The sequence below is a fragment of the Polypterus senegalus genome, chromosome 8, assembly GCF_016835505.1.
Source record: "Polypterus senegalus isolate Bchr_013 chromosome 8, ASM1683550v1, whole genome shotgun sequence".
NCBI lineage: Eukaryota > Metazoa > Chordata > Cladistia > Polypteriformes > Polypteridae > Polypterus > Polypterus senegalus.
Window position 1 is genome coordinate 154249265 of NC_053161.1, and position 27892 is coordinate 154277156.

General features: G+C 41.2%; 1 protein-coding gene across 1 annotated transcript in view; it reads left to right on the forward strand.

The window, feature by feature from the left end:
• Positions 1-27892, forward strand: part of ptprr (protein tyrosine phosphatase receptor type R) — a 261788-nt gene that overhangs the window by 112688 nt on the left and 121208 nt on the right. The window contains exons 3-4 of the mRNA XM_039759911.1: positions 7819-7932; positions 22468-22623. Coding sequence (XP_039615845.1) covers positions 7819-7932; positions 22468-22623 — 270 coding nt within the window. The remainder of the gene's footprint in view (positions 1-7818; positions 7933-22467; positions 22624-27892) is intronic.

Here is a 27892-nt window from a genome sequence, read left to right on the forward strand (position 1 = left end):
CTGAATGAGCGCTGTGTAATTGGTGGGGCAGCTTTGAAATCTGCCATCCACTCATCATACCAGGGCACAGGACATTCCCCATACATGTAGTCCACCTGAGGCTAAGCATGCACAGTACTTGGATGGGAGACCTACCAGGAAAAGCTTGGGTTTCTGCTGGTAGTGGTGTTGGTGAGGCCAGCAGGGGGTGCTTACCCTGTGGTCTGAATGTGAATCCCAATGCCACCGTGTAGTGATGGGGACACAATGGTGCTGTCCTGCGTATGAAACATAAAACCAACGTCCTGACTCTCTATGGGTCATAAAAGAGCAGGGTGTGCCCTGATGTCCCGGCTAAACTGCCCAGCACAGCCTAGCCATTCTGGGTCCCTAATCATCCCCTGTGTCTTTAATTGGCTGTCTATCGCTCACCCGTTCACCACCTAACAGCTCATGTGTGGTGAGCATACTGGCAGAAAAATGGCTGCCGTCGTATCATCCAAGTGGATGCTGCACATTAGTGAGGGTTGAAGTGGCTTTGGGTAGTGCGGTGGTTCTCAACCTGTGGGGCATAACAAAAAAGGGGGCGCGAAGATGTGAAAAAAAGAAAACGAATCGAAAATATGAAAAATACATCTATTGAAACCAAAACAAATGAACTTAAACTCCATTCTGATAGTAGAAAAATAAATGTAGAGTTAGATAAATGTTGATAAAAGTTAAGTTGGTATATAAAACTGCGGTGAATCGGCAGCAAAAAAATATAAGAATAAATTTTATTAGGGTTTCAAAAAAACGTTAGGGCGGGCGCAATTAAAACTGTTATGAAAACTCAGGTTGCAAATACTTAAAGGTTGAGAAACGCTGCTTTAAATCATTTAAGAATGAATGTTGTAACAGATTTTCCTTTTCTTTTCTTGTTTAATTTTTCATCCCTATGGGTTTTAATCAGTTACTGATGATCCCTTACCAAAAGTCAGTCTGTTCTTAAGTGATGATATAAGAGATAGATAGATGGCCCTCTGCCTGTTAATCACATATGCACACCTTCAGGAAAAATATATATATATATATATATATATATATATATATATATATATATATATATATATATATATATATATATATATATATATATGTATATGTATATATATATATATATATATATATGTATATATATATATATATATATATATATATATATATATATATATATATATATATATATATATATATATATTGTCACGCTTGGGTCACAGATTTGCACAGGGACACAAGAGGTCGTAGAAACAAGAAGGATTTTTATTCAAACACTGCAAACACATGCGCTTAAACGTGCTCCATGACAAGTCAGAGATGACAGTTCCGCTAGAGAGAGAGAGAGAGAGAGAGAGAGAGAGAGAGAGAGAGAGAGAGAGAGAGAGAGAGAGAGAGAGAGAGAGAGAGAGAGAGAGAGAGAGAGAGAGAGAGAGAGAGAGAGAGAGAGAGAGAGAGAGAGAGAGAGAGAGAGGGGCAAACAATCAATTCCATAACCGATAGGCGCTGCGCAAGGCTTTTAAGTTAGCGGAGTATCGCGCGAGGCTTGTATTATGCGTTATAGCGCAAGTGAGAAGGTAAGGAGCAATGTGAGGGTAGTCTGTGTTTCAGGGGTATTCCCAGGGGCATCTGTGTCCTCTTGGGGTGCGATCACCCCTCCAGCTTACAATATATACACATACTAGTGGGCTCTGCCCCCTGCTCAATTTGCTCGCCAACCTCCGGGTGGACACTAGACACTTTGCGGTTCTGCTGCTCACGTATAGAGACGTGGATGTACAATTTAAACAGATTGTTAATTTCATGGGAATTGTTACATATGCATAATAGACATAACTAGTTTACGTTAAAGAGAGTAATTAACCACAGTACAAAAGAGTAAAACGGAATCAATTGAAAGTAAATTATGTTTCATGATGCATTAGAGGTATTCGTTGCCTTATACGTTTTCCTTCTGTTTGGCTTTGAAATTAACACACAAATACTTTTTAAACTTACACTTTTACTGTAAAACTTTTCGTCAATATTGCATTGAATTTTGATTCCGTTTTTGGACTTTCATATAACTGCCCGTTAGTGAATATCGTTTCTTTCTCTCTAATAAATAAACTGACTTTTTTGAATGTTTGTCCCTGTGATTTGTTAAATTGTCATATCAAATGCTATCCTAACCGGAAACTGTAAACGTTTTAATAAGAATGGCATATCAAGATCTCATTTGGTGACTAATGTTATCCCCTGAAGTTGTACTACATTACGTTTCTTGTCACCTGTTAAAATTTTACATGTCAGAATTGTTTAACCAATTTTGAATACAACTAATCTTGCCCTATTTCATAGCCCATCACTCAGATTTAAATTAGGTAATAACATTAAGATACATCCTTCTTTCTACAGTAATTCAGCCGGTGGAAGACCAGACAGTGTTAACAGTTGTATACCTGTACTGTATATCCTTTGTGATATTTTAAGTTGATGTTTTCATCTTCCACACCATCACCACCAACCATTTCAGCCTAGTCTAGTCTATTGATGCGCATTTAACCAATTTGCCGTGTAACCGATCGACAATTTTCACGTTAATTCGTTTGACTTCATCGTTTCTCGGTGCCAGGATTGGCTGTGTACTCATTTCTTCTGTTGATAACCCTTCGGGATGAAATTCTTCAATAAGATTTGGACATAATAAGTCGTCTTTATTTGGGATCCTAAAGTGAGGAAAATGTAAAAATTTATAAGAGCTGAGAGTGCAGGAACTGTGCCAATAAAAAAGCATTCACATGAATGAGAAGTGGGAGGACTGTGGGCTGTTAAAATGATTGAAATGGTTGACAGAAGGGCGGGACTTGAGAAGATCTCTCGGCATAGTCTAGTCTCAAGATTTTCTTTTATAATAGACATATATATATATATATATATATATATATGTATATGACAGAGATAGATAGATAGATAGATACTTTATTAATCCCAAGGGGAAATTCACATAATCCAGCAGCAGTATACTGATACAAAGAAACAATATTAAATTAAATAGTAATAAAAATGAAAAGAATTAAAATAAAATTAATGTTCGCATTTACTCCCCCGGGTGGAATTGAAGAGTCGCATAGTGTGGGGGAGGAACGATCTGCTCAGTCTGTCAGTGGAAGAGGACAGTGACAAAAGTCTGTCACTGAAGCTACTCCTCTGTCTGGAGATGACACTGTTAAGTGGATATACATATATATATATATATATATTTGTATGTATATGTAAATTCCACATGGATAGCAACCATGAGACTTGAACCTAAGGTGATACAGCTGTGAAGCAGTGGCATTGCCACAATGAAACATTATACAAAGCTATTTTTAAGGGACGGTCATAGATATAAAAGATTTTACTTTGAATGAATATAATGAAGGAGGTGATGATAGGGTGTCTTTATTCTGTGATTGTACTGGCGGTGTGGATTATGCCTTTTGCTCCTGTTGTACTGCTACTTCACTATCACCGCTCTCCACGCTGCACAGCCCCATGCTCCTCACTCTCCTGGCTGCTGCCGCTCTTTCTGTCATCGTGTCTCTTCATCTTGCCACCACTTTCAGAGCTGTTGAGTTGCTGTTGTTGCCCCTGGAGCCGCACTCTGCCTCACCTTTCTGCTCCCTATGGAGTCTACCTGACAGAACAGGGAACTGGAACATCCCTGGTAGTAACAGACATCGTGCAAAAACACCAAGCTCGACTCCAGTGGCGAGTCATCTGCTGAGAAGGACACTCGAGTTTTAGGCCCGCAGGTCAGCGTGACATTGAGATGAAGGGGAGTGAGAGCAGAGAATACAGTGTAGCACTAGAGATCTTCTCGGGTCTTTTCTTCACTCCTCAGGTGAGTTGTGGGATTTCTCATTGAAAACGTCTCCTTGTGAGCAGGCACTGTGCAGGCTTTGGGTACAGTAAGGATAACATGTTACTGTAGAATGAGCTCTCCTGCGTATTCTTCATTTCATGTGCATGGCTGGCAGCCTGACATGCGGTGCAAATATTCGGGCCTTTCCTTACTTGTCTCCACTTAAGCCATGCTTTTCTGGCAGAACCCACTAGAGGTGTGCTTTAAGTCTACCTTATTTATATCACAGGGTGTGACAGATTTTATTTTCTTCAAGAGACTTCCGTTACACCACAATTTGGGGGCAACATGAAGCACTTTGTGGTGGTGTATTCTGGGAATAGTCCTACTGTTTATAAAGTAAAGATCTCGAGAAAGAGTAAATAAATGGTGTTGAGGTCCTTTCTATGTTGAAGGAAACTTGAGCCTATAAAACCAAATAAAATGAATTGTAGTGTTTCTGATCCTGTCTCTCTGCTGGTGCACTGTGTTTGTGCTCTGGGGGCTGCAGGGGATGTCACTCACTTAAGATCACACAGGAGAATGGTGATTAGGATTTAATTTTTAGTTTTTCTGTTTTCTGTGTTGTGCCTTTTCATTAAAAACAATATCTTCCCGAGGTCATTTAATGATCTAGTGCAGTGATGTGAGCCCAGGCAGGCCACTAAGGGACCCTACTGCAACTTATGCACTGTTAAAAAGTAAATCCCAAGGTGGTCTCCTATGTGGCGTTGTCTCCATCAAGGGGGTTTCACCTCCGTAGGTTGTTGTAACGTGATACATAACCTCTAGTGAGTGCACAGGCTAGACAGACCAAGGTTTATATCTTTATCTAATAACACTTCAGAGGATCATCAGTGTCTTGTTCCTTCTTCTTTAAAGGCACATGTGTGAGGTTTGGGGATTTTAACACTTTAATGGTTTCTTTCGCTACTGCTTTTCTTTTTACTTCCATGTAAATGGAGGTTTGGTGATGGGATCTAAAAAACTATTCTATTTGTATTGTATACTATTCTATTTGTATACTCTATTTGTATACATAATAAATGTTATATTAGCTCATGTAGCCCCGTAGTAAGGAGACCAGGGTTCGCTTCTGGGTGTCTGCGTGAGTTTCCTCCCACAGTCCAAAGACATGCAGGTTAGGTGCATTGGTGATCCTAAATTGTCCCTAGTGTGTGCTTGGTGTGCGTGTGTGCCCTGCGGTGGGCTGGCGCCTTACCCAGGATTTGTTCCTGCCTTACACCCTGTGTTGGCTGGGATTGGCTCCAGCAGACCCCCGTGATCCTGTAGTTAGGAAATAGCGGGTTGGGTAATGACTGACAGACTAAGCTCATGTACATGATTGAATATTGCAGAGTACAATCTATTGTCCTGCATTGTAGAATCTTCCATTGAGTGACTTCCTACCAAAGCAAAATTTACATGGAAATGCTGTAATCACCATTCTATACCACTTTTTTATTTTTATTTTTGAGAAGTCATCTGAAAGTACAAGGTCATTTTTACTTATCCCATCTAATTAGTATAATAATGGCTTGGCTATAAAGTCAACAAGGTTGCTTCTAGTTGACCTTGCTAACATAAGGAATTGCATGCAGTCCATATTAATTGGGTGTTTGGAGTACAAGAAACAGCCAACTATTTTTAACATTTTTGAATACAATTGGGACATTATATGGCCTTCTCAGCTTAGAAAAACAAAACCTGAAAAGTACAGCTCTGGCACTGCAGATGACTTCACAAGCTGACTACAAGCAAGGCAATCATATCTATCTATCTATCTATCTATCTATCTATCTATCTATCTATCTATCTATCTATCTATCTATCTATCTATCTATCTATCTATCTATCTATCTATTATATAGTGCCTTTCATGGCTATCTATCTATCTATCTATCTATCTATCTATCTATCTATCTATCTATCTATCTATCTATTATATAGTGCCTTTCATGGCTATCTATCTATCTATCTATCTATCTATCTATCTATCTATCTATCTATCTATCTATCTATCTATTATATAGTGCCTTTCATGGCTATCTATCTATCTATCTATCTATCTATCTATCATCTATCTATCTATCTATGTATTCTATCTATCTATCTATCTATCTATCTATCTATCTATCTATCTATCTATCTATCTATTATATAGTGCCTTTCATGGCTATCTATCTATCTATCTATCTATCTATCTATCTATCTATCTATCTATCTATCTATCTATCTATCTATCTATCTATCTATCTATCTATCTATCTATCTATCTATCTATCTATCTATCTATTATATATCTTTCATGGCTATCTATCTATCTATCTATCTATCTATCTATCTATCTATCTATCTATCTATCTGATACATTCCCAAGCCAAGCAGTCATTCTATGCCCACAGCACAATAATTCTGTCAAGCTTTTGCACCCATGCCTGGCCCGTTGTTAATTTTTCTCTGCTGCCTATAATACCAACAACATTTATTTATATAGCACATTTTCATACAAAAAGTTGCTCAAAGTGCTTTACATAATTAAGAAAAAGAAAAGACAAAATAAGAAATTAAAATAAGACAACATTAGTTAACATAGAAAAGGAGTAAGGTCCGATGGCCAGGGTGGACAGAAAAAACAAAAAAAAAGAAACAAATAAACAAATAAACAAATAAATAAACAAACAAAACAAATAAACAAATAAAAGACAAAATAAGAAATTAAGATAAGACAACATTTGTTAACATAGAAAAGGAGTAAGGTCCGATGGCCAGGGTGGACAGAAAAAACAAAAAAAACTCCAGACGGCTGGAGAAAAAAAATAAAATCTGCAGGGGTTCTAGGCCACGGGACCGCCCAGTCCCCTCTGGGCATTCTACCTAACATAAATGAAATAGTCCTGCTTGTAGTTAGGGTTCTCATGGAATCACTTGATGTTCATGGTCATACAGATTTCTGGCTTTTAATCCATCCATCATTGTTGGAACATCACGGTGCTTTGAGTAGTTGGTGGTGGCACAAGCCACCACCAAAAGGACACCAGAAAAGGAAACAGAAGAGAGAGTAGGGATTCGTACCTTCAAGGCCAAACAGTGCAACAACAACAACATTTTTTTCTAGAGCACATTTTCATACAAATGATGTAGCTCAAAGTGCTTTACAGGATGAAAAAAAAAGAAAAAATGTAAAAATTAGGCAATACTGATTAACAAAGAATAAAGTAAGGTCCGATGGCCAGGGAGGAGAGAAAAAACAAACAAACAAAAAAAAAACTCCAGATATCTGGAGAAAAAAAAAGCAAACTCTGCAGGGGTTCTGAGGCCACGAGACCACCCAGTCCCCTCTAGGCATTCCACATAACATAAATGACCTCAATCAGTCCTCATTGTATTCACGGTTCACATGGAAGAACTTGATGATGACGGTCATGTGGACTTCTGGCCTTTAAATCCATCAATGTAAGGACATCACGGTGCTTTGATCAGGTGGTGGTGGTGCAGATCATCACCACAGAAAACAGGAAAAAGAACAGAAGAGAAAGTAGGGGTTGGTATGGATTTCGGAGATACGGTAAAAAAAAATGATAATTCAATGCACATACGGAATATCAGGGTTACACTAAAATGAAGCTATAAGAAAGCCATGTTAAAGTAATGTGTTTTTAGCAGTTTTTTTAAAGTGCTCCACTGTATTAGCCTGGTGAATTTCTATCAGTAAGCTATTTCAGATTTTAGGTGCCTAACAGCAGAAGGCCGCCTCACCACTTCTTTTAAGTTTAACTCTAGACTTCTTTCTTCCAACATGGTGTGGGGTCCTTCTTCTTTACTTCACTGTTTGCAAATATAACTCACAAAATAGAAAAAACAAAAGTTTTTTTCTTTCTTTTTATATTTAAAAAATCAATGCAATTAAGTTATATGATTTCTTTCTTTTTCAGAAGCTACAATTGGATATTCACAAACTGAACATTACACTGCTACAGAAGTTTCGAGATGGCATTGCCGCAGCCCTGGATGTCTCCCCTCAGCAAGTGCACATCAATCGCCTTAATGTAAGACATTCCTCTCTTTATTTTGTTGTTAGTTCTCGTGTCTGATTATTTTTGGATTTTTTTGTGTGGGCTGGTGGCACAGTGACTAGCACTGCTCCCTGACAGATTCAGAATCCTGGGTTCAAGCCCCATGAGCCACTGCCTATGTGAGTTTTTGTTGACCTGCCTCACATCTGTATCCGTTTTCCTCCTGGACTCCAGCTGTGGGACCTGTGCTCACAGCTCATCACTGTACAGCTCAATTGGCATTCACCAGAGAATACACAATTGGCATCTCCTCCATTGATGCCCCGTTCTCTCCACAGATGACAGCAGGTTCACACTGAGCACATGTGACAGACGTAAAAGAGACGTTGTGGTGAACGTCATGTGGCCTGCAACATCATCCAGCATGACCGGTTTGGCAGTGAGTCAGTGATGATTTGGAGAGGCATATCTTTGGTTAGTCGAACAGACCTCCACGTTCTAGACAATGGTCCCCCGACTGCTGTTAGGTACCCGGAGGAAATCCTCTGAGCCATTGTCAGACCTTATACTGGTTCAGGGGTCCCGGGGTTCCTTCTTGTGCAAGACGATGACCGACATTATGTGGCCAGAGTGTAGGCAGTTCCTGAATGATAAACTGACTGGCCTACGTGCTCTCGAAACCTGAATTCAAATGAGAACCTCTGAGACGTTATGTATCAGTGCATCAGACTCCACCAAGTAGTGCCACAGACTGTCCAGGAGCTCAGTAATGTCCTGATTCAGGGATGAGAAGAGAATTCCCAGGACACGACTCACCATCTCATTAGGAGCGTGAGCAGACATTGTCACGAGTTCATATAGGCATGTGGGCCACACACACTCCTGAGCCATGCTAGGAGCTGCCTGTGATTTCACTTTTTGACTTTCGGTGTGATGTTGAGTCCACCACTCAATGGGTTTGTGAGTTTGCTTTCTATTGACTGTTGTTACATCATTTAGCTCTCAACAAATTACACAGTATTACTAAGTAAAGATATTCCACTTGAATATTTCATTCATCGAGATCCGATGTGTGATTTATGTGTTCCCTTACTTTTTTGAGCATTGTGGGTGAATATACTGTACATATATATTTATACTTGTACATATTGTCACAATAATTGACAAAGAGTCCAAAAAAAGGTTTGGGGCAGCCACCCGTATATTATATCCTGGCTGCAAAATAGGATTAAATGTTGTATAGATGTGTATTGATCGGAGTCCAAAACAGAACTGAGGGGATAGAGAAAAGATGGCAGCTTTAAAGGCCAGTATAGGAAGTGACGTCAAAAGCGACGGAACCAGAAGGGTCTTCATTCATAGGCTCGGGCCCGGAAGTGACATCACCAAAGGGCTCCAAACTGGAAGTGACATCATTACAGGAGTCGGAACCAGAAATGATGTCATCAGGGCCAGGTGGAATTTCCCATGAATTGTCTGTAGAATAGTGAGAAAAAGACTCGGTGCACTCCGCCACCCCCTGGTCTGGAGTGGAATTACTCCCATTCTGGCCTTTTAGCTGCCTCCCATGTGCACGTGTGTGACAATAGATATATATTTCTATCTAATTATGTCACACTGCCTTTAAAATCCATCTAAGTTTTGTCAGTTTTCTGCTACTTTGATGTAATTGGCTCTAACTTTAACATGCTTCACTCAATATTCATGTGTATAAGCACTTTTAATCTTAATATTATGTATCACCCCTTTGCGCCGCCAGAACAGCTGTGACTGGTCAATTCATGGACTCCATAAGACCTTTGAAGGTGTCCTGTGGTATCTGACACCAAGATGTTATCAGGAGATCCTCTAAGTCTTATATGTTACAAGGTGGGGACTACTTGAATCGGACTTATTTTTCAGGCACATCCTACAGATGCTGGATCAGATTGAGATCTAGGAAATTAGGAAGCCAAGTCAACACCTTGAACTCCATGTCACGCTCCTCAAACTTTACCTGAACACTTTTTGCCATGTGGAAGGGCACTTTAACCTGTTGAAAGGAGCCACTGCCATTAGGGAATGCTGCTGCCATGATGAGGTGCACATAGTCATGGTCCTTAGGTAGGTGATACGTGTCAATGGCAGGACTTAACGTTTTCCATGTTGACCATTTCCCACAGCATCTCACTGCCTCTGCCTGCTTATCTTCTTCCTATAGTGCATCCTGCTGCCATCTCCTCCCCAGGTTAAAACGCCACACACGCACCTGGCCATCCATACGATCTAAACTAAGACATGATTCATTAGACTAGGCCACCGTCTTCCATCGCTTGGTGGTCCAGTTCTGAAGCTCACCTGCCCATTGTAGGGTTTGGACAGGAGTCAGTATGGTCAGTCTGGCCACTCTGCATCTACACAGCCCCATATACCTCCAGCTGTGATGCATTGAGTGTTCTGACACCTTTGTCTCATGGCCAGAAAGACATTTTTCAGCAATTTGTGCCACAGCAGCTCATCTGTGGGATCCGACCTGAAGAGCTTGCCTTCACTCCACACACGCATCAATAAGCCTTGGGTGCCTGTCGCCGGTTCACCACTTGTTCTTCCTTGAACCACTTTTGGTAGTTGCTGATCACTATATACCAGGAACACCCCACAATGTTTTGGCCCTGTCATCTACCCGTCACTGTTTGACCCTTGTGAAAGTCGCTCAGATCCCTATGCTTGCCCATTTCTCACCCTCACAAACTAACTGTTCACTCGCTGCCTAAGATATCCCACCACTTGATAGGAGCCATTGTTACGAGATCATCAGTGCCATTCACTTCACCTATCAGTGGGGAAGTAGTGAATATATGTGATTGATTTTAAATTTTTCTGGGAGAATACTGTATTTGAATGAAAGAAAACAAAGTCGTATTTCAATATTTGAAAATGAAATCAATGCAAATATACCGATATTGTACATTTCGTCCCATACAGTCATTAATGATTTACAGCAGTGTTTCTCAACCTTTAAGTATTTGCAACCCGAGTTTTCATAACAGTTTTAATCGCGCCTCCCCTAACGTTTTTTTGAAACCCTAATAAAATGTATTCCTATATTTTTTGCTGCCGATACACCGCTACAAGTTTTATTATACCTACTTACCTTTTTTCGACATTTATCTAACTCTATATTTATTTTTCCAGTATCAGAATGTAGTTTAAGTTAATTTGTTTTGGTTTCAATAGATGTATTTTTCATATTTTCGATTCTTGTTTTCTTTTTTTCACATCTTCGCGCCCCCCTTTTTGTTACTTCACAGGTTGAAAACCGCTGATTTAAAGAGACAGACGTGAATGGAATTGCACAATGATGTACTGTGAAATAAACCGATTACCAAAGACTGATTTTTCCACTAGCCGGGGTGTGAAGCTTTACGCCTGACTGCCTTTCAGAGCCCCCCCACTTAGCTGTTGACAAACACGTATTTGACGTTGTTTTCAGAAGAAGATTTCCAGTCATCACTTCACCTCTCCTTGCAACTTCAAATACAGTCAACGTTTAATGCCTTCAGAATCATTACCTTAATCTTCACTTTTACTTACAAAAACAAATACTTTGCAAGTCATCGCAGTCTCTTCACATTCTGCTCTTATGAACGACTACAGTTAAAGCTGTTTCCTCGCCTCTTTGTCCCACTGTTTCCACTGGCCCTTTCCTACATTTTCACATCAGTCTCTTTCTGGTAAGAAATTTGCTTCATTAATTGCCATTAATGAAATGAAGCGCCATGTATTTATTCACTAAATGCATATCCTTTCCATTTTATAGTAAAAAAATGATTAGGGTGGAAAATTAGCAACACTCAGTACACTTTAATCTGCCACAATGTTCAGCTCTGGGGCCAACGTGCACTCGTCCGATATTACAGCTCTCTTTCCATGGATGGCACGACATGCTGCTGTGGCGAGTCAGGACTTAACTGGCAGTTCTGCGCATTGAAGTTCGACACTAGGGGCCACACTGGCTTGGCTCTCCTACAGAGATAATCATCCAAGCCGTGTGAAGGAAATTGGATTTGCACAGTCATTACACTTTGAGCTGGTGGGATTAAGTAGACGAGATGTTTCCTTCTCTCATTAGCGGGCTGGGTCATTGCACTCTAATGGATTTCACCTGAAGTGCCCTCCATAAGCGGCAGAGTCAAAGCGAGGCCTGTTTGAGCCTACAAGCTCTTCACTGATGTCTGTCATCATAGCTGTGTGCCTGAAAAATTAAAATGGCAGCCTCTTTCAATCTCTCAAATTCTGCCATGTTTTGAGCCCAAGTGCTGTTGGAGGGGTAGTCGTAGTCCATTCTTTACAACTATTTAGCAAAGTCAGATTTTCAATTAGGAATTTAATATTGATTCTATAATTGGTATTAATGACTTTCAGAATTGATGAAAGGATGGATGGTCTACAAATATTTGAGTTAAATGTTAAATGTAAAATAATTCAACTTTACGTAAGTCCAAGGAGGTGATGCTCAAGCTTTATAACACACTGGTGAGGCCTCGTCTGGAGTACTGGGTGCAGTTTTTAGTGATGTGTCATTCACGAACGAACCAGCTCTAAGAGCCGATGCTTTTGAAGCGAACGAGAGCTTCAGCCGCTCCTGCTCAGCTCAGCAGAAAATCCATTCGGCAGGCTCGGGACTTTATTTTATAACTAGGCTGACCCGCCTTTTAAGGCAACCGACTTTTAAGTTGACCACTTCTTAAGGCAATTCAATATGTAGATCAATTTGATATTTTATACAAACTCATTCATTTGGTTATATTGCATTTGAGCGGTATTACTTTAATACTCGTAGTTTCTGTTATTTTTGTGATGAAATTGAAACTTTTTTCTATATTGAGGTCGCCCTTTTGAACCCCCCTGATATTTACTACGCGGTGAGGCATTTGTACTCGATCAACATTAATTATTTCCAGAGACATAATTTTGTCTATTTTTCCAGCGCATCGCGCACAAAAGCAAGGGAATGATGGGAGCACCAGAACTCTGCTCACATCATGTCGCTTCGTCCCGCAAGCTACAAGTAGTTAAGTCTGTGATAAGCGGAATACCGCTACGCTTTCCACTCACGGGACGGAAGGACAATCCCGACCGCTTTTTTATAGTAAGAAAGAAGAAGAAGATATCGCACAGTCTGGAGTAGAAAATCATCTTTTACCTGGAAAAACGAAACTACAAATCCCATCGTGCATTGCAAAATGGACGGGGCGTGTGTGAAACTCTGCGCCCGTGTAGCACTCAGGACAATCCCGACCGCTTTTATATAGAAGGATGGGCACACAGAACATTGGCTCATAATGCCGGCTCGTTCACGAACGACATATCGGACTAGGATCGTACCATTATTGTGAAAGAAGGAAGGGGGGCAGATGCTCCGAAGACAGCAAGCGTTGGTACAGGCCAGGTACACAGAGCTGTCGCTGCGACAGACGAAGAGCCAGATTTAAATAATGCAAGATGAAGAAGGGGCCTGAGTTGCCTCGAAAGCTTGCATATTGTAATCTTTTCAGTTAGCCAATAAAAGGTGTCATTTTGCTTGGCTCTTCTCTACATTCATAATGGCTAAAACGGTACAACACCCTAGTACTAAAGATATCACAGAAAACTTTACAATATTTTAATTAATAACTTGCACATTTTAGCAGTTAAATATAACAAAAAATCATGACAATAAGAACTCCACTGACTTAATGACCAGTTGACAACAAAGGAGTGGAAAACATATCATTCTTGGAGAAAATAAACCCTCAAATCGTCCATGGTCGACTATGTCAGGAGAGGACACGAGCCGCACTCCTTCATGTCTGGGATAGTCTGGCGTCCTGCCCTTAGCCCTGTGTTTGTAATGCTAATGGGATAATGGGAGTGCAGGGGCCGTAAATGGGGGGCTCTTCGATGCTGTTTTACTTGAAAATTAGGTTTCGTACCTCTGCCACTGCCTATCTTGAGCTACTTTAAATTCATCTTCTGTGTTTTTGACCTGTACCTTTGTTTTGTTAGTGTGGTGTAGTAATTAAGGCTTTGGCCTTAAATTCCTGAGGTTGTGGGTTCAGATCCTGACACTGGGTGACCAAGAACAAGTCACTTGACCTGCCTATGCTTGTATCCAACTGGGGGCGTTACCTCCCTGGGAATGAGTTCTTTTGTAATTGCAGCATTTTACATAACCCAGATCCATATAGATGTGATATAAAAAGATGATACCCCTCCCTTAGTCATACGGTGGTAAGAATCACATAATGTAGGAGAAATAACTTAGGTTTCTTTAATGACGGCTTATGCTGCATAACGGTTGAAGGAAGTCAATGGCAAGAACCCAGTTCGGGAGTGGGGGGCCTGATGTGTAGAGTCTACCATTTTCTCCGCTGCGTTGGAAGGATTTTCAGGATCAGATAATGTTATCTCCCATCTGTCTGTCGGCTTCAAAGGTGTGCCGGGCAATGTTCCAAGGCTTTATACTGTTTCTTCACGTGCAGGCCCCCACTTAGGTGAATAGTACAATTCCAAACAAGGCAAAGAGGATAAAATTTCATTCTGACTCTGACAGACGAAAAATAGGATACAACAGTCCGCAGTCTGACTGCATGTTTCTCAAGCTGTCTTTTTCTGTCTTGTCTTCTTATGCTTTGCCTAGCAGTTGTTATACTGTATGTTAAACCCCTGTGCTAAATCTGGCTCTGTGTCAACTGTGCATGTGAGTAGAAAAAGGCAGATTTATAAGATATATTTGCACAGAGCACAGTGACATATTAAACTTATTAATACTCTTATTACAGTGCTTCAATTGGAAAACCAAAAGAAATGGAACCAATTGTATCATAGATGTTGTTTAACTTGGATAAAAGTGTCAGCCATATAAGTACATGTAAATGTAGTTGATACATTCCTTGATTCCTGTTCTTCCACTTCTTGCCTGTTTTTGGAATTTCATTGTTCATTTTGCACTTTTTGGAAATACCCTGTGGTTCTCCTGTTTTACATGTGGGGTCTTGCCTATTTTTCTGTATCTTCCTTTTTGGATCACTTCTGTGTTTAAATACATACTTACATTCATAATAACCTGGGTATGATGTTAAGCTGTGTCCAGCCCTTCAAGCAGGTCCTCCAACTTACAGGGAAAACTTGAGGGTTGGTGGCAGGATTGGCACTCCCTAAATCAACCCTAAATCAGGGGCAGATAACGTGACTTCTTTATGGTCCACTAGTCCAGCATGGGGTCTGACCCATAGGTCTGTGTGGTACTAATTTCTCAGTCTCACTCCTGGCCGGTGATGTGCGGTGAGGTTCATGACTGGTGAGGCACTGACTCCTTCAGATTCAGATTTACAAATATATGAACCCAAAAGAGTAGCTTATTCACTAGTCAGCTGGCAGCCAGCATGCTCATTGACTACTGGTTATATTTCAAATCTCATCATCATTTTTTACACGCATACATAAGTAAGGGGTACATATTTGGCTAAGAAAGAATGTTACATTTATAGCGGCAAAAGAGAGCGGAGAGAGCACATTTGTTCTGCACCCTCCGTGTGCTCTAAATATGCAATTCCACAATTCACACTCATTCAATACAAATGAAAGTATAGAGCTATATACAAAAAAAAAGCAGATTTCAATTTCAACCTTAATTGAAATATTTAGTTGTTTTTAAATTTCTAATCAATTGTAATACAGACTGTTCAACAAAAGGATAAGAAGAAAAAAAAAGAATATTTTATTTAAGGTCAAAATTTAGTTTTTAAATATTTAGTTGTTTTTTTTCCTAGTCTGATCCCATTTTTTATAAAATTGAAAAACATTTATGGCCTTACCTTTATTTGTAAATGAAGCCCATGCGCCTATCCTCCTTCTTTTCCTTTATTTTTAAAAATGTTAATCTTCCATTTTGGCAGTCAGTCGGAACATAAACTAAAAATAAACGGACCGCTGCAGAGCACTCGACTTTCTGATATCGCTAACTTATTGGCGCCTCTGCGTAGAAGAACAGCAGCAACGAGCGCCTGTTGTGCTCACATGCGCCCCCTTCAGTGTGGCACGGTACTGTCTGCCTTACCTTGTGCCTTTTCACAGGTGTCCAATCAGCAAGACTAAATATGTCACACGCATTCATTAAAGATGTTAGCCAGACTGTGGAAAGTCAGGGTGTATAATAAACGTGTCTGCAAACATTATATTGGTGACGTAAAGAGAGAGACAGACAGTAACAGGCACGCACCAATCGCACGCATCATCCCCGTGTGTGAAGAAGAGCGCGGTTCGAGGTGAGGCTCATTGCTGCTGCACCTCGCATTTCTCCCCTGTATCTGAACAGTAGTACCCAAAATCAGTGATTTTGACTATAAAAATGATCAAAATTATTGGAATCATACAGAAAACAAATTTATAGCACAGACCAGTGGACACATTTATTTTATCTTTATCAGTTTATTTATTTTTCATAATGACAGGTCAGGGCCTCCCCTGACCACACGTCCCTGCTCCACGTGGCTCCTGACAAAGTTCCATTCCATTTTTGAACACTCCCAGCCAATTTCTCCATTCATTTCCTATCTGCATTCCCATTATTCCCTTCGAAAGGCAGCACATTAATTGCGCACATCGCTTATTTGCACAACAGCTTCTCTAATAATTCATTTGAAAAATTAATTTTAAAAACCAGAAACCCCACAACATCATTGGTGAATGCAATCTTTTTCATGCAACTTTACAGTGTATACCACACGTGTGTAAATATTGTGACCTGTACAGGATGTGACAGAACCACAACCCCATAGACAGACACAACTTCACCAAACACAGCCCCAGGTTCAAAACACTCATTCATTTAAAGACATACCTTTTACGGGCTGTTCCTTTGAGTTCCCACAAACACCAGTCTAATTCTTTCTGTTTCACTCCTCCCAGTTGAGCTTTGCTCTGTTCCACTCCTAGCTCAGACTTCCACCTCCTTTTATGCTTGGACCTCAGAGTATCTCTCGTGCAACAATATTGCTACCAAAAAGCACTTCCAAGTCAGGAGGAACCTTCAAAGGAAAGGGGAATGTCTTTCTAGCAGCTCTCCCTGGTGGCACCCAAGTACTTCAACAGTACCAACCATTGGGACTACACTTCCCATGCTGCCCTGTGGGTGAAGAAAGGGGAGTTCCACCAGAGGGGATGCAGCTACCCAGCATGCAAGGAGAACACTAGTGTCTGGGAGGCCATTTTCCACTGTCCTTCTGTATATAAGAGCCTAAGAGCCACTCATGAAGATAGCTTTTTCTACAAACCCAGTCTGTCCTCACCACGATCATCAATGCCCTTGGTCCAGGCAAGTAGGAGTTTAAAGGAGGCTACTGTGAACAGCCCAGGCCCTCACTTTGAGAGCTTCACCAGAAGGGATGCAGCTACCCAGCATGCAAGGAGAACACTAGTGTCTGGGAGGCCATTTTCCACTGTCCTTCTGTATATAAGAGCCTAAGAGCCACTCATGAAGATAGCTTTTTCTACAAACCCAGTCTGTCCTCAACACGATCATCAATGCCCTTGGCCCAGGCAAGTAGGAGTTTAAAGGAGGCTACTGTGAACAGTAGAGTTCACTTTGAGAGCTTCACCAGAAGGGATGTAGCTACCCAGCATGCAAGGGGAACACTAGTGTCTGGGAAGCCATTTTCCACTGTCCTTCTGTATATAATGGCCGAATGAGAAAACATCATTCATCCCAGCCAGGATGCCAACTTACACGTGCCATAGTTTATTAACTTTTCTAGAAGTAGTTATCTTAGAGGTGCATCTTTGCTCATGGCTGACAATCCAGGTGTATTTACAGGTACAGGACTTTACCCCACAACCCACAATTCTTCGGTTCTAGTAGGTGGAATGAGTTGGTGTGAATTAGACAGTGAAGTGTTGATGAGGACCCAATGCGTTTCAACACATTTGCCAGTGGTGGTCACACTGTACGTCTAAAATGGTTCTTGGTATTTTTCAAGCCAAGGATTGGCACCGTGTCTCTTGACTGGCCACTTGTTTAATTATCATGTTACTGTAGTGCACAGTGGGGTCTTGTATGATTTCTTTGTGTTTCCATCCTAAGAGCCACTCATGAAGATAGCTTTATCTACAAACCCAGTCTGTCCTCACCCAGATCATCAATGCCCTTGGTCCAGGCAAGTAGGAGTTTAAAGGAGGCTACTGTGAACAGCCCAGGCCCTCACTTTGAGACCGTCACCAGAAGGGATGTAGCTACCCAGCATGCAAGGGGAACACTAGTGTCTGGGAGGCCATCTTCCACTGTCCTCCTGTATATCACAAATGTATCACACCGATACATTTGCTTAGTGACAGAGATGATTGCCCCAGGACTGAAAGGCCGCACTCCTTGAATTCATTTCCCCAATTAGACGGCAGAGAGAAGATGTCTTGTGTGTCACTGCCTCAGAGAGAGTGTGCCCTGACTGTTGTCACGCCGATGCTGCACTTCATCTGAATGGCTCCCTTTGACATTTTTACAACACGTCTAAAGCTGCTCTGGTGATTATCTGTAAATTGGATTCTTGGAGGATAAATGCACTTAATGGCCCAGAGAGCAGCAGTGCACAATTTGCTTCGAGCTTAGGTGACAGCTTCTGGTTCACCACACGGCCCTCTAGATGGGTCTGTAAAAAAAACAAAAGGAAATAAATAAATAAAACAGAAGACATCATTGACAAGCATGATGGAAAGAAAAACAGGAGGCACAAAAGTGGAAAACGGAGGATCTGAGGGGCAGTGGGACCACTGTGCTGCCTCTAGTTCACATTTAACAAACAATAATAATAATAATAATAATAATATAGGATATTTCAGTAGAGAACATCATCTCTGGTTACTTTAAAATACAAAGCATGAATATTTAACAGACAGCATTTATTTAATATAGTGCCTTTCAGTAGTGATCTCCTTTTATTTTTTTATTTATAAAGCACTTTAAAAACAACATCAAGGCTGACCAAAGTGCTGTACAATAAAACCCAACATATCAGACACGCAATAACCAAAGGGTAAAAGAAACCGAAACACATAAGAGCTGAAGAAATTCATAATAAAAAGTACACAGATAGTCAACATGTCACAGTGGGTCAAAGGCCAGGGAGTACAAGTATGTTTTTAAATACGATTTAAAGATAGCAAGTGAAGGAGCCTACCTGTTCCAGAGTTTTGGAGCTGCAACTGAAAAAGCCCGATCACCTCGAAGTTTGCATCGTGTCTTAGGAACAAGTAAAAGCGTCTGGTCTGCTGACCTGAGAGGGCGAGACCGTACATAAGGGTGCAGCCGTTGTGACAGATAAAATGGGGAACCACCATTAAAGGATTTAAAAACAAATACGAGAATCTTAAAATGGATTCAAAAATGAACTGGAAGCCAGTGAAGGGAAGCCGAAATTGGGGTAACGTGCTCATGCTTGCTGGTGCCAGTTAAAAATCGAGCAGTGGCATTTTGCACCAGTTCAGGCCTGGCTAATTCCAAAAAGAAGCGCGTTGCAGTAATCTAGGCGAGAGGTTATAAAAGCACGTATCACTGTTTCATAGTTGTATTTAGACAAAACTGGCTTGATTTGTGACAGCCGCCTCAACTGGAAAAAGTAAGATTTTACCACTGCGTTCACAAGTAAGATTTTACCACTGCGTTCACAAGTAAGATTTTACCACTGCGTTCACATGGCTATCAAGTTTTACAGCAGAATCCATTTTCGCACCAAAACTTGTTATCATGGATTTCTCAAATTGAGCCACAGTGGAAAGGTTGATGCAGGGGGTCCCAGTGGTGCCATTGGGCCTAAACAGCATGACTTCCGTCTTGTTCTCAATAAAATGTAGTAACTTTAATGCCATCCAACTCCAGATGTCCATAAGGCAATCAAGCAGGGGCTGGACAGAGCATGGACCAGGGTGCTTCAGAAGGAAATAAACCTGACAGTCGTCTGCATAAAGATGAAAAGAAATACCATGTTTCTGGAAAATACAGTAGCGCCGAGTGGCAATAGTTACAAAGAGAATAGAAGAGGTCTCAGGATGGAGCCCGTGTGGCACCCCCCAGGGGAGGGCAACAGAGGTGGAGGTAAAATCATCATCCTTTTGAGCATGCTTTACATGTACAAAGCTAAAATACAATTGCATCAATAAAATATACAGTAACAAGCAAGCTCCATTAAATCTAAAACCTTTCAATAGGGGACTCCATTTCAGGGTGCTTTACGTGTCGCGATGGTGTAATGAAAACCCAAATCTAGCACCTTTCAGTTGTGAACAAGATGTCAGGGTACTTTCCAAGATCAGAGCTACAGCACATTCGTCAGTAAATACTGTATATGTATAGATATAAATAACAAAACACTAGAGATGAAACATCTCCTTCTGGGAACACCGGTAGCACCAACACAACCCTCAGCAATCTTCAGGGTCTTGTCACGAAAGGTACCCTACATCACATTATGATCGGCAGTTGCACCCAAATCTGCAGGTTCCTCACACAAACTGCATGCAGACTCATCAGAAACAGCCTGGTCTTCGAGTCCAGCCAGGTCCAGCCTCATTTTCCTAGTAGGTGGTAGCCTACTGGACCTAAGATGGATCTTCAGAGTAAGAAAAACAAGTCTGTGGTCAGAAATCACAAACTGGGCACTTCTGTAGACCCTGCAGTTCTGTAGGGGACTCCAGCATCTGTCCACGAGGATGTGATCTGTCTCCTTCATCGCACCACCAATACTGCAGTACCAAGTCCAATGATGCAGCACAGGGTGCTGGAACCAGAATCAGGCGATTCGCAGCCACTGACCTTTTGCAAAGTCAAGGAGAAATCCCTCCTTTACAAATCCCCTTAAATGAAAGTCTGAATTGTTTGATGTTTAATTTTATACTGCGGTGCAGAGGGGTAAATTAAGGAAAAATGTCTCTTTGTCCCAAACATTATGGAGGACGGTGTTTGTAATCACAGCTGCTGTAATGGGTTCAAGCCCACTCTGTCAAAAACCCCATTAATTCAATCCAGATGCCTGTACCAGCAACTGGAAAAAAAACAGGGTGCCTGTAGATCAAAGCACATTACTAATGTGTTTCATTCATATTAATAATTGTATGAAATATTGTGAGCAGAATTGTAAGTGGTGGACTGGTCCTTTTCTTTGCCTGTTTCTGAGTGAATTCTTTTAATTGGGCAGCTGCAGAGATTCCATCTGAATGCTGTTGCCACCAGAGGTCCACATTTCCAACATGCCCTTGTGTTAAACTCTGACCCCCATCACCTAACCCTTTCAGTCCCAAAATCCTATTACTAGTACACAAATATGCAGCCTTTTTTGTAAAGCACAGGTCCATTTGCAGCCATTGGAACTGGGTGTGCTACTTTTAGCGGAGACTGGAGAGACTGGCATACAGTCCACGAAACACTGAAGTGAAAATGGACGCTTCCGGACTGTGCGCACCACATAGTATGAAGCTCCACTTTCAATTTTATTTCTTCAAGAAGACTGAAGTATTTGGCAGCTACTGTATAACAATAGTGATATTTGTTTTTGCTTTTTCATTTTTGAGCTTCCTAGAATATCACCCAAAATCATTTTTCCCAAAAGAACAGAAAATCCAGGGCCAAAAGGGCAAAGACATTAAGCCACGTTCAATGACTTTTTCTGAATGGCGTTTAAGAGTTCAGACAATAGTTGGGTCTTGGTGACAGACAGCGTTTACGTCTCTTAATGATAGTTGTGAGCAGAACTACTCACCAGCTGGCAAAACTGCACTTTTTCACATATGTGCATCAGAAGTTCACCCTCAGAGTTCTTCACAGGTATGTGCTACCACTCCAAGCCAAGAAGGGGGCACTGACACTAACTGCCTTGTCTTAGTTTTTCCTCCACAGTGTAGAGAAACCTCCCAGTTAGGGCAACTGACTCCGCCCCTTCTGGTCCCTGGGCCATAAATCGAAGGGCACCCAGAAGGAGGCGTCACTTCTGGTTCAAGCAACCTAAGGGGAGGAGCTTCACAGCCTGCTCATTAAAATTCTTGCTATATTATTTGTTATGGACAGTTACTCCTTTTTGATGCCATTGCATGCTGTTTTTGTTTTCCTTATCAGTAAATGGGGGCAGCCAGGTTGGCACCCCAAAATTTGCTTTTGTATCAGCCTGTTATTTCTTCAGACAACCTCATCTTGATAACATGTGAAAGTGGAGGCCAAAAAAATCAATCAGTCATTATTATCTATAGCACCTTTCACCATCACAAGATACCATGTGAGACATTCAAGTAGTTAGAGGAGCCCACTGATTTCCAGTTAGTGACACTGGAGATCATAGTGGGCACACCACAGTGAACCTCACAATGAGGTGGGAAATGTGCCTTCCTAGTGGCTAAGGGGAAACCGGTAAACACTTGTGCTTTACCTGTGAAGAGTTTTATTAGGAATCTTCAATGAAGACTAGTATCCCTAATGATCGAGCAAATCAAGACAAATTATGTTATTAATCAGGTGATTGTTTTGTTTGTGATCACCAAAATTTTCTCAACTTATGTTTGGTTTCACAGAAAAGAAAGAACTGCATTGAGCTGTACGTTTCCCCTCCTCCGGATAAGCCTGGCATGATGGACCCCTTGCCTTCTGATGAAGTCATCCGCTCCCTCAACATCAACGTTCTTCACAGGAGTCTAGTCCAGTTTGGCATTACGGAGGTGACCACTGAGGTAAGGCACTGGGGGTTCCAGGAGGAAGAGTGAGTGTTTTATCACTTCCCGTAAAAATGCATTTTATATGATGTATGTTGAACCAATAACAGAATGAACGTAACACTATGGAATGTATGTTTAGACTCCATCTTATTAATCTAAGCATTAAGATAAACTGTTAAATAAATAGCTATTTAGTGTCAGAGGCACCATGATTGGTAATCAGCACCGAGTTTCTGTGTTTTAGTTAATTGTCCATTTAGGTCCATACAGAGAAAATCATATAGAGGTTTATCAAACTCCAGTCCGGTTAAGCCAAATCTGTCATATTTACAGTTAGGTCCATAAATATTTGGACAGAAACAACTTTTTTCTAATTTTGGTTCTGTACATTACCACAATGAATTTTAAATGAAACAACTCAGATGCAGTTGAAGTGCAGACTTTCAGCTTTAATTCAGTGGGTTGAACAAAACGATTGCATAAAAATGTGAGGCCACTAAAGCATTTTTTAACACAATCCCTTCATTTCAGGGCTCAAAAGTAATTGGACAAATTAAATAACTGGAAATAAAATGTTCATTTCTAATACTTGGTTGAAAACCCTTTGCTGGCAATGCCAGCCTGAAGTCTTGAACTCATGGACATCACCAGATGCTGGGTTTCCTCCTTTTTAATGCTCTGCCAGGCCTTTACTGCAGCGGCTTTCAGTTGCTGTTTGTTTGTGGGCCTTTCTGTCCGAAGTTTAGTCTTCAACAAGTGAAATGCCTGCTCAATTGGGTTAAGATCAGGTGACTGACTTGGCCATTCAAGAATTTTCCACTTCTTTGCTTTAATAAACTCCTGGGTTGCTTTGGCTGTATGTTTTGGGTCATTGTCCATCTGTATCATGAAACGCCCGCAGCCCAATCAATTTGACTGCATTTAGCTGGATTTGAGCAGACAGTATGTCTCTGAACACCTCAGAATTCATTCGGCTGCTTCTGTCCTGTGTCACATCATCAATAAACACTAGTGTCCCAGTGCCACTGGCAGCCATGCACGCCCAAGCCATCACACTGCCTCCACCGTGTTTTACAGATGATGTGGTATGCTTTGGATAATGAGCTGTTCCACGCCTTCTCCATACTTTTTCTTGCCATCATTCTGGTAGAGGTTGATCTTGGTTTCATCTGTCCAAAGAATGTTTTTCCAGAACTGTGCTGGCTTTTTAGATGTTCTTTAGCAAAGTCCAATCTAGCCTTTCTATTCTTGAGGCTTATGAGTGGCTTGCACCTTGCAGTGCACCCTCTGTATTTACTTTCATGCAGTCTTCTCTTTATGGTAGACTTGGATATCGATACGCCGACCCCCTGGAGAGTGTTGTTCACTTGGTTGGCTGTTGTGAAGGGGTTTCTCTTCACCATGGAAATGATTCTGTGATCATCCACCACTGTTGTCTTCCGTGGACGTCCAGGTCTTTTCATGTTGCTGAGTTCACCAGTGCTTGCTTTCTTTCTCAGGATGTACCAAACTGTAGATTTTGCCACTCGTAATATTGTAGCAATTTCTCGGATGGGTTTTTTCTGTTTTCGCAGCTTAATGATGGCTTCTTTCACCTGCATGGAGAGCTCCTTTGACCGCATGTTGTCTGTTCACAGCAAAATCTTCCACATGCAAGCACCACACCTCAAATCAACTCCAGGCCTTTTATCTGCTTAATTGATAATGACATAACGACGGACTTGAACACACCTGCCCATGAAATAGCCTTTGAGTCAATTGTCCAATTACTTTTGAGCCCCTGAAATGAAGGGATTGTGTTAAAAAAATGCTTTAGTTGCCTCACATTTCTATGCAATCGTTTTGTTCAACCCACTGAATTAAAGCTGAAAGTCTGCACTTCAACTGCATCTGAGTTGTTTCATTTAAAATTCATTGTGGTGATGTACAGAACAACCAAAATGAGAAAAAAGCTGTCTCTGTCCAAATATTTATAGACCTAACTGTAATTTGAAATACGCAGTGACAGTGAGCTGCGTCTCCTGCTTGATGGCTGCTATCTGAGACCAGTGGTGATGAATGTGCTTCCTCTCTGTGTGTGGAAAAACATATTTAAGAAGAGGTACGTACACTGCCGGCTGTACCTGTCTCAGTCCCACCATAGACAATTGTTTATTTTTAATATTTCTTCTAAATCAGAGTGACACTAATGCACACCTCCATGCTGGCTGTTTGCATCAGAGATCAGTAATGATTAATCTCGTACGTTTGTTTCTTAAAGACAAGGCTGCATCAAAGTGTGCCACCCATTGACTGCCCATATCTTGGACTACTTGTGCTTAATCACATATATTTGACCTTAAATTTACAGTATAGTGCTTGTGAGGCGGCTCATCTTTATCTTCGTCCTAGACTCAAGCAAACAAAGCAGATGCGCCCCCATGCTGGTTATTCATTTTTAAGACTAGTTAAAGCAGTTGGATTTTTTTTAAACTTCTTTACCCAAAAATGTTAGTCTACATTTATAAAATTGTTAGGCTTGTCTGTCTGTCAAACAAAAACCCGTGTACCCATGGCCTTTGAAGCCTGATCTTGGTCTTAGTCGACGGCCTATGCCATGACACATGCAGTGCAGCTTCTGGTCTTCAAGATCTTGGGATGGTGGGACAGAAATTGGGCCACACAAGTGACAGAGATGTAACGGCGCACCTGATGTTACAGGGTAGGCACAGTCTCGCATGCCACTGTGCTGCTCAGGATAAGTACAGCCGACCAATCACACTGCAGTTCTGACACAAATTGGGATTCAAGTCCCTTGCATGGCTGCCAGAGACGCAATAATGTTCTGCAGCTCACAGGATACGCACAATCATGCACCCCCATGCGCTACCTCATACATATCTGACACGATAATTACGGTAAACCGAACACACCACTGCCCTAACCTAAATGTGATCTCTCAATTACACATGTGGCCCAGAGTGGCCATGATTTACACAGCACTAACCAGCAAGGCCAACAGCGCACACTGTACTTCATCACTGGCACGTCAAGTACAGCCAAGCGGGGACCCATGAGACCAACTTCACCAATTGGACATTCTCACAATAACCGCAGCAGAGTGATTGAGACTATTTCTGTTCATGCGCATACAACACCTGCTCCATCCAACATGAGTGCCTGCCACAACCCGGATGGGATACACAACATGGCGACAGGTGCTGATGGCGACCAGCGTTACACAAACGGGCTGATTGTCTTTGCCGCTCGCAAGAGTCAGACATTTGTTTACCCACTCCAAGTCTTTACAGCCTTCCACTGATGACAAAGGTGCTGGCACACTGCATGGTGTGACCGCAGGTTGTGTGTGTCTTGACAGCCATAATCATACATGCTCCCTGTGAAACATTAGAACAATCTCGACGAGAACAGGCCATTCAGCCCAACAAAGCTCGCCAGTCCTATCCACTTAATTCTTTTAAAATAACATCAAGTTGAGTTTTGAAAGTTCCTAAAGTCCTACTGTCCACCACACTACTTGGTAGCTTATTCCAGGTGTCTATGACTCTGTGTAAAAAGACAAACTTCCTAATGTTTGTGTGAAATTTACCCTTAACAAGATTCCAACTGTGTCCCCATGTTCTTGATGAACTCATTTTAAAATACCAGTCTCGATCCACTGGACTAATTCCCTTCATAATTTTAAACACTTCAATCATGTCACCTCTTAATCTTCTTTGGCTTAAACTGTAAAGGCTCAGCTCTTTTAATCTTTCCTCATAATTCATCCCCTGTAGCCCTGGAATCAGCCTAGTCGCTCTTCTCTGGACCTTCTCTAGCGCTGCTATGTCCATTTTGTAGCCTGGAGACCAAAACTGTGAGGCCTCACCGGTGTGTTAGAAAGACTGAGCTCACATGAAACTCACTGCTCAGAGCAAGCACGCCAACGACTGGAAGAAATACAGCGCCATCTACTGACGATAAAGTACACTAGACGCACTTCATCGCAAAAAAAAAGTGCAAGCAAAGCAGTGCCATGAAGAAAACCAAAACCTGGTAGCACTGCATGCCATCAAACCAAACACATGAAACGATTCACTGCCAGCCAATGACATTAAATGAAAAGATGCTACTGTAGATGGCAAAGGAAGATAAAGGCCTGAATGGAAGCCATAGAAAAAAACGTTTTGACATTTTGGCCGATCGACAGGCCAGACTATGACCCTGACTAACGCACTCACATGTCTCCCTGGACGCAAACAGATCTTCTACCACTCACAGCTCTCACCCATTTACAAATGTTGCTTTTAAAGCCCTATATCGATATTTGTTGGACTACATCCTTCTCAACTGACTTTTAAGGATCAGAGGCCTATGTGTTCTACTAGTGAAGATAAAAAACAAAAAAAAAAAAGGAGTCAAAGCTTAAGAGTCCCAAAAGGGATAGGGGAACCTTTACACCTCTGGCCCAAATAACCAAAACAAAGTTTCTTTTTAATTAAAGAGTTCATTAGAACAAAAAGAACATCTAAAAAGATAATATGAAATTGGCAAAACTAGGCAAACCAAAAAAGACCAACACTAAATAGGAAATCCAAAAATCTGAAAACCAATGATAATTGCAAGAGCTCAAAACAAGAAGGGAAAAAAATAAATAAAAAGCACTTACAAAATCAGAGAAATCTAAACTAGGCCAAATGACCAAAGTACAATAACTAGGCTCTTGGGTCTTTATAAAGGCCATGGGCAGCCCCACCATCCTCAACTGCTACATCAGGTCCCCCCATTGGCTCAAAAAGGACAATAACAAGCAGAGTTGCCATACAATATGAATTGATTAATAAACAAAATATATTAATTACAGAATTGTATGTGGGTAACATATAGGGTTCACATCCTGGCTCCTCCCTGCATGGGTTTTGCATGTTCTCCAGCTGTCCCGGTGGCTTTCATCTGGGTGATCCGCTTTCGTCTCACAGTCCAGAGACATGCAGGTCAGGTGGATTGACAAGGACAATTAGCCCTGATGTGTGTGTGTGTATCTCTGTGCTTGTGTGTTCACCTTACCATGGACTGCTGCCCTGTCCAACAACAACAACATTTATTTATATAGCACATTTTCATGCAAAAAGTAGCTCAAATTGCTTTACATAATGAAGAATAGAAAAATAAAAGACACAGTAAGAAAAATAAAATAAGTCAACATTAATTAACATAGAATAAGAGTAAGGTCTAATGGCCAGGGTGGACAGAAAAACCAAAAAAAAAACTCCAGACGGCTGGAGAAAAAAATAAAATCTGCAGG